The sequence below is a fragment of the Denticeps clupeoides genome, chromosome 6, assembly GCF_900700375.1.
Source record: "Denticeps clupeoides chromosome 6, fDenClu1.1, whole genome shotgun sequence".
Taxonomy (NCBI): domain Eukaryota; kingdom Metazoa; phylum Chordata; class Actinopteri; order Clupeiformes; family Denticipitidae; genus Denticeps; species Denticeps clupeoides.
The window spans coordinates 6,283,426-6,295,729 of record NC_041712.1 but is presented as its reverse complement, the minus strand read 5'-3'; the positions used below and the strand labels follow the sequence as shown (position 1 = coordinate 6,295,729).

The following is a 12,304-nucleotide window of genomic DNA, read 5'->3' as shown; positions in this document are numbered from 1 at the left end:
GGAATTAAAGGCTTTTACAGTATTCCCACCTGGCATCCTTCCACAAGCTTTTGCTATTTATTGTCTTTTCTTTGAGTCACAGATAATTAGCGACAGATTGTGCTTGCAGTGTTCTTGCTGAAGATTGAATACTGCGGTACCCTTTCAAGGGGCCTGTTGCTCAGCCTAATTAATATGCCACTACGCTTCACAGAAGTGTCACATTTCACTAATAGATTTACTGGTAATATACATATTCATGACATTCATAACACCCAATACTCAGAAGCTGGCAAAAGCTCCTTCTGAGCATCACAGGGAAGGCGGGATTGAACACACTTGTTACTTTCCCTTGTGGTGCGTGCGCCCATTCACCCCCCACCCCTTCCGTGTACTGGGATACAAGATGAGAGATGGCAGGAAGAGAAGCGATCACTTCTCAATGGTTTCTATTAGCGCATCCATCTCTATGACTGCAGAGAGGGACGGCAGGGAGATGATAGAGCTCGGCGAATCGATATCCCATCCTCTGCACTTACACGGGACAGTGGGTGTCGGCTTGGGTGAGAAGGAAAGTGAATACCAGAATACCAGAACACTCACAACTCACTTATGTATTTATAATGTGTGTAAGAATTAGAAAGTATTTTTCAACATCTTTAAAAATTATGAATGAAATTCTTGTCCACATATTGTTATTATTACAACTGGATCTCTTTACTGGAAGCTTTAAATCCTTGGATCTTGTGATTCTACTTGACAGGAGGCTAAATTCTTAATTTTTTTTAGCCTATATAAATCAGAAAAATGTCTCTCATGCGAAAGTTCAAGTTTGAGGAAGATATGAACGAGGCAAAGATAGGTACAAATTGAGAAGCCTAATATGTGTTCATATTCATTTGTCTAGATATATAACTGCAAGGTGGGATTTCATCATCCTTGTGTACTAAATTACCTTGATTACTTTGACATTTATACTAACCTCAATAAACACAGATTGTTTTATCTATTAATTTATTTATCTGAAAAACACTGCTGATTTTCATGATTTTCATGATAACTATGTTTTATAATATGTACTTCATATTAAATTATTCTGAACATATCTTTCAGTAAGGATTTGGGATATGACTACGGAGTAGGTTATATTAACAACAATACATTAAGTAGCATGAAATGATTAACAACCTGCATGTCTGTGAACCACGTTACAGTTGTACTCAGTCCGAATGTTCGTTATTAAGGATTGTATTTCAGCTCAGCTCGGTTTGAGTTAATGCGGCAGAGATGGGCGTCCGCCCTCTGCTCTCCTTGGAAAAACAAGCAGATCTGTGGCTTTGTAGAGCGAGAGTCAGCTTCTTTCCCTTAAACCCCGGTCACCAAGGGAACTGAGTGGTGATTTGAACAGGAGCCTTAATGCAGACAGAGCAAGTCTCATCTCTCCTCGCCACCAGACTAACAGGGTCACACGCTCAGAAGACACTGAGCTCTTAAGAACGGCTCACTTTTACAACTCTCCATTACCTGCACTCCTCGATGCATTTATTTATACGCTCCTTCATAATCGGACTCGCCGCGTCTCCGGGGACGCGAGGGCGTGCGGGGACAGTGCTGTTAGTGGGTCTCCAGTCTCTCTCTCTCTCTCAAGCTATGGGCCTTCCTGCTCACTCCGCCCCCTGTCCTGATTTCTCCCGGCTCACCCCAGTTCACATGGCGGGAGATGTGAGAGGGATGCAACTGTGAACTCGGTTAAGAAGCTCTGAATCCAATGCCTACGATTTTGCACAGGAAATCAAAAACATGTTATTTTTTTTTTTATAAAAAAAATAATAAAGCGCTTGCTCTGAAGGAGAGGTGTCAAGAGATCTGTTCAGGGTGGGAGCGCGAGATGAAAAGCCAGAGAGCCTGTGGAGGCTGCGTCCTTTCTGACTTTGATGCAAGTTTGATGGGACTGTAATTAAAGGAGCGGGGAGCCGGCCACTGTGCTTCATTAAGGGCCAGAGGGGCTCCTCGCATTCATGTCCTCATGTTCTGAACGCTGCATCCACTTCCAACCATCTACTCCACACTCACTGGCCTTTATATACTGCTGTGTGATGCTCTGTAGTATTTGAACTATTCCTAATAATGTGGCTGCCCAGTGTGGAATTAAACGAGTTAGACATAAATGTGTTTGCATTTGTGATACCCTGCAGATGGACTCACAGACTGTATGGACCCAGACTGCTGCAGTCAGAGCCAGTGTCTTTCCAATCCACTGTGCCGGGGGTCACGTGACCCTCTGCTGATCATCCAGCAGAGCCAACCACAGCTGCAGAAAGTGAGGTCATTTTACGACAGAGTGAAGATGCTGGTGGGGAGAGACGGCACCCACATAATCCCAGGGAGTAACCCTTTCAACACCAGGTAACCACGCCCTACTCCCTGCCTCTTCATCTGGACAACCCCTGCTCTTCTGTCTGACCTCCCACCTCCCCTCTGTTTCTTTGACACACAGCCTGGCATCTCTGATACGAGGACAGGTTCTGACAACAGATGGGACTCCCCTGGTGGGTGTTAATGTGACATTTGTCAACTACCCCCAGTACGGGTACACCATGACACGGCAGGATGGAACGTGAGTGTCTGTATGACTATAAACTGCTCAATTACACCAAAGATATCTCTTTATCCACGTTACAAGCCAATAAAATAGAAGTAATTATAATAATTTATGATTTAATTAGTTGATTAGTTTGTGTTAATAGTAAGAGCCCAATGAATAGTGATGATGGCATAGGATTCCCATGAAGGTCAAGCTGTCCAGGCAGTAGCTGATACTGGGTGATGTTGTATGAAGGTTTGACCTGCTGGCCAATGGTGGAGCTGCTGTCACCCTTCATTTCGAGCGCGCCCCGTTCCTGAGCCAGGAGCGCACGGTGTGGCTGCCATGGAACCGCTTCTACGCCATGGACACGCTGGTGCTGAAGACCGAGGAGAACACCATCGCCGCCTGCGACCTGAGCGGCTTCGTCAGGCCCGACCCAGTGGTCGTTTCCTCCCCACTCTCCTCCTTCTTCAGCTCCAACCCTGCACTTCACCACATCATCCCTGAGACTCAGGTCAGCTGCCTTGATTCCTAAAAATGAATAATGTAAAAACTTTAAAAGGAGGATTATAACAAAGTAGATCCTTCTTTTTAGAATGAATCCCTCCGTCATATCAGTTCATTTGGTGTTAATGCACCAACCATGGCTTTCATGCTGATTTTCCTGAAATGTTGCTAGGCAACCCTTACCTTTCAATGTACTGCATTACTTGATGAAAGAACCTAATTAGTCAATTTAATTATTTTTAATAAATATGTGTGTGTTTAATAGCATTTCTGTCACTGCTGTTTTATTATGTACATAAAAAAGTACTTAATCTTGATAAAATTGTGGTACAATCCACCATCTCTCAGGCTCTATGTTTTTATTTCTCTGTCTTTTTTTATGCGGCAGGTTCTTCATGAGCAGATGGAGATCCCAGGCACCAGCCTGAAGCTGTTCTACCTGAGCTCCAGGGCCTCTGGCTACCGCTCGCTACTGAAGGTTACCATGGCGCAGGCCGTTGTCCCCCTCAGCCTGGCCAAAGTGCACCTGATGGTAGCTGTGGAGGGACACCTGTTCCAGAAGTGGTTCCATGCCTCGCCCAACCTGGCCTACACATTCATCTGGGACAAGACGGATGCCTACAGGCAGCGGGTATATGGGCTGGCTGAGGCTGTAGGTGAGTAGCCGACCGGGACTGTGAATGAAAGCTTCTCTCCGCTCTGCCCTGGAGATATTCTGCCACACAGAAACAGAGCCTGCGGCCCATTTCAGGCTAACGGGCTAAGGCTTCCTCTCCGGCTTGCTCCTCCAGAGCCAGCTGGAGCCGTGTAATATGTGCTTGATAGATTAAATGAATGCATTACCGTCCCTAGATCAGTGATCAACCATTTAATTAAGTTCTTGCCGTCAGATGCTGTGTAGGTGTGTGAAGCTGCTTGCCGCAGGGTTTCAGTGTTTGCTCACGCTGCCAGTAATCGCTGAATCCACGACGCACAGGATTATGGGGAACAACATAATTAGCTTTCCTTTGCAGTGGCACAGGCCTTTTACACACTGTCCCTGATTGCTTCGTCTTAAGAAGCCAGTTAACCATGTCTCCAGTGGTGCTGTGTGTGTGTGTGTGTGTGTGTGTGTGTGTGTGTGTGTGTGTGTGTGTGTGTACTAGAAAAAACAATTTCCACACAATATGTCGAATGACAGACAACACTGACATTACAAAATGATGAGGCTGAAAGTAGGAGTTGCTTTAGGGATAAATATAACACATTAGCATATTGGTCTCTAAGATATTAACTTCAGACTGTTCGTGTGTGGTTTCCAGTCTCTGTGGGGTACGAGTATGAGACCTGCCCAACTCAGGTCCTGTGGGAGAAGAGAACAGCCGTGCTGCAGGGATATGAGCTGATTCCCTCCAACCTGGGCGGCTGGTCGCTGGACAAGCATCACATGTTCAACGTCCGCAGTGGTACGCCCCCTGCAACCTTATATAAGCACCAGCATATGTTCATATCGCAGTTATTATACACATTTTCATCGAAGTGTGGAGCCACCTCAGCAATTGGTTTGAGTGATCACATCCGAATGTATCTTGGTATTCTCCTACACTTTCTGACCACTTGTGAGTCCAGTCACATAAAAATAGATTTTTAAAGTCAAGTGACAACTGCTTGTTTGTCAGGTTTCTCAGGTTGTCCAATAGTCCAGACCAGGCTTTTGATGTTCCCATCTCAGGACATTAGGGGTCCCACTGATAAAAAATTCTGCTCATCCACCGTGAGCAGCCTCCCAAAGTGACAGGAAATATGGGACAGGAATTTATAGCCGGGAAGCGCATCAAAGTAGAACAGGAACATGGACAAAAGACAGGCAGGGAGCTTTAGAGAAATAATGGGTGAGCTCGTAGTCTCACTCTCTCACTTTCTCTCTCCCTGTAATGGCTTCTCTGGGAGTGGTGACAGTGCCACATTGCTCACCGGGACTGTTTGTTATTTTACAACTGTAACAGGAATCCTACACAAGGGCAGCGGGGAGAACGTCTTTGTGTCCCAGCAGCAGCCGCCCATCATCACCACTATCATGGGAAACGGGCGCCGGAGGAGCATTTCCTGTCCAAGCTGCAGCGGCCTGGCAGACGGGAATAAGCTGCTAGCACCTGTGGCCTTGGCGTGTGATGGAGATGGCAGCCTGTACGTGGGCGACCTGAACTTCGTGCGACGGGTTTACCCCTCGCTTAACACAACTGCCATCCTGGAGCTCCGGTCAGTTGAGTTGGGGTACTGAGAATGAGCCTGTATTACACGACTTTAAAGTATAAATGGTCAGAAAATTAGGACTAGGGTAACATAAAATGATGCGTATAGTATAATGTGGAAAGCAACATATACTGTAACAGTACTGTTTGCAATAATTGTTAATTATTTCGATATTTAGTAATGGTTCTCCTTGGTACCCTTTTCGTTAATTTGCTATGATCTGTTGGGGGATAAATAAATTATTTATTTACATATCTGAATACTGATGTTACGTTTTTCTCTCAATGCATTTCACATGAAGAAACAAAGACTTGAGACATGGGTAAGAGAAAGTTTCATATTTAAATGAAGGCATATCCTGTTCACACATTCAGAGCACTCCATATGAGGTCATTACTACTTATACAATTTTATTCTTGTTTGGTTTGTGCATATTTCTCTGCACATAGCTCTACACTAGTTGCTTGTTGCGTGTTCTGCATTTTTCACAATCTTAGTCATTGGATATGTGTAGTTCATATGCAGAGATAAAGTCCTCTGAAGTTATTCATGTAGAGTTTTAGAAGTAATATCAATGTGAACCCTTCTTGCAGGAAGTCATTACATTAAATTCTGTGATCAGTCATTTCCTGTGCATTGTGTTCTTTATTTATTGTCTAATGTTTTATATTCTTTATTCTTATTTTTCTTCCCCAAAGCAACAGTCCAACTCACAAGTACTACATGGCAGTGGACCCAGTGACTAAAGCGCTGTTTCTGTCGGACACAAACTCACGGCAGATCTACCGTGTGCGCTCCCTGACTGGGGGGAGGCAGCTACTGGACAATGCCCAGGTGGTGGCAGGGACAGGGGAACAGTGTGTCCCGTTTGATGAGGCCCGCTGCGGGGATGGAGGCAAAGCCGTGGAGGCAACGCTCATGAGCCCCAGAGGTTGGCACATATTTTTGCTCAAAAGAATGTTTAAAAGGTTAGAATGCTACCAAGACATGATGCATCAAGCAGCTGGCACAGACTGGGTACTGACAGATGTCTGCGGGCACAGCTAAATTTAATTTTTTAATTCACCAATTGTGTAGCAGTTTTATTTTTGATTTGGTCTCACAGTGATTGCAATTTGGAGGTTTCTCATCTGAGAAGAAAATCTGTTGTTTACCAGGAGTGGAAAACTTATTTTTGAGAGCTGGACTGATTCCTGGTGATGTAATGCACTCTATTTGAACCTTGGACTAAATTATTGTATACATTTGATATGGAAATTTGTGACAGGCTTATATTTGTCAAATGACAAAGACACAAATATGATTTGAAAACATTAGTTTTTTTGTGTTCACACAGTCCTGAAAACATCTGTCACATTAAGAGCTGAGTCAGTTCAGGCCCAGTATTAGGTACCAGTTGATCTCATATCCATCATGTCTTGCCTTTTCCTTTTAAGAGGGTGATTTTGTCTCATAATGAATTTAATCCTTCTATATTTAAATGGATATTCCTTTCAACCAGAATCAAATAGTCAGAAAAATGTGGCAAAGGCTTCATTTATTTTATTTATTCAGTTCTGATATATGCACCCAAAATATACATTTCTGTCTATTTTGATCGACTGTCAGCATGAACCTTGAAAAGTACATGAGTCCTGTCTAATTTTCCCTCGCTTTCTCAACCCTGTCATTTCATCCCAGACCTTTCACACACAGTCTTGTGCTCGGCCTTTGATGTTTAAGCTGCTATTATCCTGTCACTAAAACAAAGCCTGTGCCCTCAGAGACATTCACAACCACCTTCACTCAACCTGTCTTACTTTTTCCCAAGAGTTTTTCCTCCCTCATCATCGCTGTTCCAGCAAACAGTCCCACAGGAGAGAACTATTTTTTTGGTTTTGTTTTTGCTTGTTTGCCTTTTAATGGGAATAATTAGCAGTCAGTGAGAGTGGAGCAGTGACCTGGAAAATGGGTACCAGCTATGACACCGAACTGCCAAAAAGAGTGTCACACTGTCAGAATGAATATGTCTGAGGTCAAATAGGAAATATTCACAGGGTGGGTGTTTAGATAAATAATTCCAGCGTGTGCCATGAAAGCAGCATTTCTGTTGATCTTATTCTCATCTCATGGAGTCTTTAGTGCAGTCACTAAAAAGGTCTTCACTCTCTCCCCTAAGGCATTGCTGTGGATAAGCAAGGGCTCATGTATTTCGTGGATGCCACAATGATCCGAAAGGTAGACCAGAATGGCATCATCTCCACCTTGATCAAGACCAATGACCTGACGGCCGTAAGGCCCCTCAGCTGTGACTCCAGCATGGATGTTAGTCAGGTGAGCCCTCTGCGGTCATTTCAGGGGTTTGTCATCTCAGGTCTCAGATCCTTTCACCTGGGTTACCCCCAATATCACATTATACGTTTCGCTTTTGTCAGTCACACTGCCATATAATTCATATGAACAGTTAGAGAGCTCAGAATAAACAAACACACACTGCTTTTGATCAGGCTTGGGTCCAAAACAAAGAACTGCTAAGTCAGATCCTCACTCAATATTGGGTAGCATTTGACCGTAATTAATAAATGATAGATAATTAAACTTAAGTGAAAAGGTTTTCTACTGTTAACTAGGAATGTTATTATAATAGATTATTAGCTCTGGTGTCATTTATGTTTTTCATGATTAATTTCAGAAGCAATTGTGAAGATATGTGAACCTTAATTCTAAACTGTTTTTCATGGACATAAAAATAGCAGTTTTGCTGTATTCACCACATAATTCAAACTAAATACATCATTAATTATCATAACATTGTTTGTTAGCATTAAACAAGGCAAAATCTAAACATCTGCTTTCTCGGTTTCTCTCTTGGTCCAGGTACGTCTGGAGTGGCCAACAGACCTGGCGGTGAACCCTATGGACAACTCCCTGTATGTGCTGGAGAACAACGTCATCCTGCGCATCACAGAGTACCACCAGGTGAGCATCGTCGCCGGGCGGCCCATGCACTGCCAGGTGCCGGGCATCGACTACTCCCTCAGCAAGCTGGCCATCCACTCGGCCCTGGAGAGCGCCACAGCCATCGCCATCTCGCACACGGGAGTGCTCTACATCGCAGAGACGGACGAGAAGCGCATCAACCGCATCCGGCGGGTCAGCACCAGTGGCGAGATCTCCCTGCTAGCCGGGGCCACGTCAGAGTGCGACTGCAAGAACGACGTCAACTGCAACTGCTTCTCTGGCGATGACGGCTACGCCGCCGATGCCGGCCTGAACGCTCCCTCCTCGCTCACTGTGTCCCCTGACGGCACACTGTACGTAGCTGACCTCAACAACATCCGGGTGCGCGCAGTCCGGAGCAACCGGCCCACAACCAACCCAGCTGGCCAGTACGAGGTGGGATCTCCGCAGGAGCAGGAGCTGTACCTCTTCAACCCGGAGGGCCTCCACGTCCAGACCATCAGCCTCGTCACCGGTCAGCCGCTATTTAACTTCAGCTATGGGCCCGACGGCGAGCTGGCCTCCCTCACTGACGCTGGCAACAACACGGTCAAAGTCAGGAGGGACGGATCCGGCCCTATCAGGCTGGTTCTGCTGCCGGAGAACCAGGTGGTGACCCTCGGACTGGACCCTGCCGGAGGCCTGCGCTCTGTGTCTGCGCTCAACCAGGAGGTGGCGCTGTTGAGCTACTCTGCCAACAACGAGTTGCTGGCCTCCAAAGTGGACGATACAGGCTGGACCAACTTCTATGAGTGAGTGTCCTTTGAGTGAAAGGTTATGCTGGGGCTTTCAAATGGGTTTCATCTGTAAAAGAATGTTCTACAACATGTGAATTTGTGTATTGCGCTGATCTCTGTTTTGGTGCAAGGGCGCCATCTAATGTATTCAAGGGAGAACTGCTCCACATGACTCACGAGCTAGACCTAGAAAAACTTGGAGAGATGGAGTATCAGGTCAGGTTCCCAGAAAATGTGTCCCTTTTTCCCCACCGCGGCAGATATGACAGCGAGGGCCGGCTGACCAATGTCACTTACCCGACGGGGGTGGTGACCAGCCTACACCGCGAAATAGAGCAATCCATCAACATCGACATCGAAAGCTCCAACAGGGACGAGGACGTCACCGTCGTCACCAATCTGTCATCTGTGGAGGCGTCGTACACTGTGGTTCAAGGTTAGCATTCGCTTATGTAACACACCCTGAAGCTGTTTCTTCCCTGTTCAACTGGCACCGTTGGCCCCCGAAGCGTTTGTTGTATATGCATCAATCTCTGTGTGATTTCTGCACGGTGACTCACACTTTGCTGGCAGAAGGGAGAAACGTCCATTACTGATGCACAGAAGATCTTTATCGCAGCGTCTGGATGCCCAAAGCGGCGCTCCCAGCTCCCCAAGCGTACCTCACCCATTTAAGCCAAGCGGACAAGAGGCAGAACAAGTAATGGCTTTGCCACAAATCCAGGGGGAGGGGGACGCCATTCTCTGCTCTGTGTACATGTGAAACCTTGAAGAGTTTTGTATCTTGGCGATGCGTATGATAGCGTGCCCTCTGGGGCTCATAAAAAAGTAGAGAAGCTCACAGGCTTCCTAAAACTAGACACTTTATTTCCATCTAATGCAGCAGTTCTGACTGAAATGGCCTTCACAGAGTAAATCTGCTTGTGAGAGCTGGCAAAGTTTTCCCGCTCCGCTTTATCAAGATAAATGGGTTTGAAAGCTGTTAAAAGCTGTCGGCCATGTTTTAACACTGCTCTGAAATGTACTATCCGCGGGCCTTTGAGCTGCGAGATGATTGTGTTTCCAGGTACATTTCTCTCAAAAGCAGTTTGTGATCTCGTTATTGCATGTAAATGAAATTTGAGTCGGCCACTCGGCTTCTTTTTTGTGGAGACTTTGGCTCTTTTTTTCCCAGCAATCGCCTAGAAGACGGGTACACACATCCGGCTCGGGAGACAGCCTTTTCCCCTAATGCAGTCCATGGAATCAGATTTAGTTTAATGTCTTCTGTCATATTAAAACAGGGAACTTGTTTCCATCTCATTCTCATTAACTCCTGCATCCCTGAAATGTTTTGTCCATCCCTCAGACCAAGTCCGGAATACCTACCAGCTCTGCAATAACGGCACCCTGCGGGTCTCGTATGCTAATGGCATGGGCATCAGTTTCCTGACGGAGCCACACATCCTGGCTGGTTCGGTCAGCCCAACCATCGGGCGGAGAAACATCACCCTGCCAACAGACAGCGGCCTTAACTCCATCGAATGGAGGATGAGGAAAGAGCCTCTCAAGGGCAAGGTCACCATATTTGGCAGGAAGTTAAGGGTGAGCAGAGCAAGGCCTCGGGTGTCATTATTTACACACACACACACACTCATATTACGCTGTGGTAAAATGCCAGTGAAGAACAGAAACTTCCTTATTGCAGCGAGTCTCCTAAACTTGTTGTCTAGTGCTCATGTACTATTACAGTTTTTGGCCAAAGTAACTCAAAGGCTGGAGAGTTTTTTTTTTTTAATTCTGAAAAACATCTATTATGCGTGTGTGCCATATAAAACCATCCTTTTTCCATATTGCAGCCAAACTGAATCTTTGTGTATCATGATTCCATTTAAACTCCTTTAGGTTGTAGCTACAAAGTGGGTTGTAGCTGTGATCACATTGTAGGATTTTTGTCCTAAATTCTTGACAGCATTAGCCTTTGTTCACACAGGCATAAAATGGTGTCTGCTCGTAAATTCATCAAACATTGGTCGTTCTTAAAGATTTTCTGCAAGGCCCCACTTTGTAGATAAGACGACACCATTTCGGTTATCTGGAATTAATTGTAAACATCGTAAACTAAAATGGACAAAGTGACAAATCACCTATTCAGTTTAATTATTGATAGTATTTTTACTGTTTAAAAGGCCCTGCTGCAGTGACCCGGGTCCCCAGAGTGGACCCTGCACCTAACGTTGTACATTCACACCACCAGCTCATCGTTCCTGTGTTGGAAAAGACACGGCTTTTCAAGATCTCTTCATGCTACCCCCCCCTCCCATTCAATAGCTCCAAAAGTTTGGGAACTACTGATGTAATCAATAAATGAGGCCGCAGCAGATTCATGTTACCTCCCTGTCCCATTCCTCAGTCCCACAGCAGAAACCTGCTCTCCATTGACTTTGACCGCAACACGCGGACGGAGAAGATCTACGACGACCACCGCAAGTTCACGCTACGGATCATCTACGACACGCAGGGCAGGCCAGCAACCTGGCTCCCCAGCAGCAGCCTAGCTGTAGTCAACGTCTCCTACTCCCCCAGTGGACAGCTGGTTGGCCTGCAGAGGGGCTTCATGAGTGAGAAGAGCGACTTTGACACCTTCGGACGCATCCTATCCCGTACGTTTGTGGATGGAAAAGTGTGGAGCTTCAGCTACCTGGACAAGGTGAGTAGAATTATAAATATTATCAGACAAAAGTTTGGAGGCACCTACTCATTAACGGGTCTTAGATTTTTTTAGATTATAGAACAAAACTGAAGACACAGGACAATAAATAACAGACGTGAGGTTTTGTAATAAAACAATTAGCATAAAGTTGAACATTTACGTCCCTCCAAATCAAGGAGCTTTTGAGGTGATGGCAGAATTTCTCACTCTTGTCTTCTCTCCACCACCTGAAGTTAGACAACGGAGGCGGTTTCCAACAGTCCTGAAGGTTCTTGCTGAACTTTCTTATCATTCACTCATGATAATGAGAATCTCATCAAGCGGCTTTTGATGATGACAGTAGTGAACAAAGCAGCCATGAAGTTGGCAATTCAGGCAATTCAAACATGTTCACATAAACGAATTGTGCTACTCTGTGGCGTCTTCACCTCTCATGACAAATCAGGTTAACCACCTAAAATTCCAACACAGAGCTATTTTCAGGTTTTTTGTGTTTTTGGTTTCCATATTGTGTAAAATAATCATAATTTCAATCTTGGCCAATTTTTTACATAACACTACTTTAAGGGCAAATGAAATTGTTCAGTTCTG

General features: G+C 45.3%; 1 protein-coding gene across 10 annotated transcripts in view; it reads left to right on the top strand.

Annotated features, from left to right (window-relative positions):
• Positions 1-12,304, top strand: part of tenm2b (teneurin transmembrane protein 2b) — a 175,452-nt gene that overhangs the window by 159,051 nt on the left and 4,097 nt on the right. For all 10 annotated transcript variants that reach the window (XM_028982317.1, XM_028982319.1, XM_028982318.1 and 7 more), the window contains 13 exons: positions 2,175-2,385; positions 2,477-2,596; positions 2,819-3,080; positions 3,462-3,729; positions 4,375-4,518; positions 5,059-5,311; positions 5,607-5,627; positions 6,004-6,236; positions 7,464-7,618; positions 8,162-9,036; positions 9,282-9,457; positions 10,370-10,605; positions 11,414-11,710. In XM_028982317.1, coding sequence (XP_028838150.1) covers positions 2,175-2,385; positions 2,477-2,596; positions 2,819-3,080; positions 3,462-3,729; positions 4,375-4,518; positions 5,059-5,311; positions 5,607-5,627; positions 6,004-6,236; positions 7,464-7,618; positions 8,162-9,036; positions 9,282-9,457; positions 10,370-10,605; positions 11,414-11,710 — 3,251 coding nt within the window. The remainder of the gene's footprint in view (positions 1-2,174; positions 2,386-2,476; positions 2,597-2,818; positions 3,081-3,461; positions 3,730-4,374; positions 4,519-5,058; positions 5,312-5,606; positions 5,628-6,003; positions 6,237-7,463; positions 7,619-8,161; positions 9,037-9,281; positions 9,458-10,369; positions 10,606-11,413; positions 11,711-12,304) is intronic.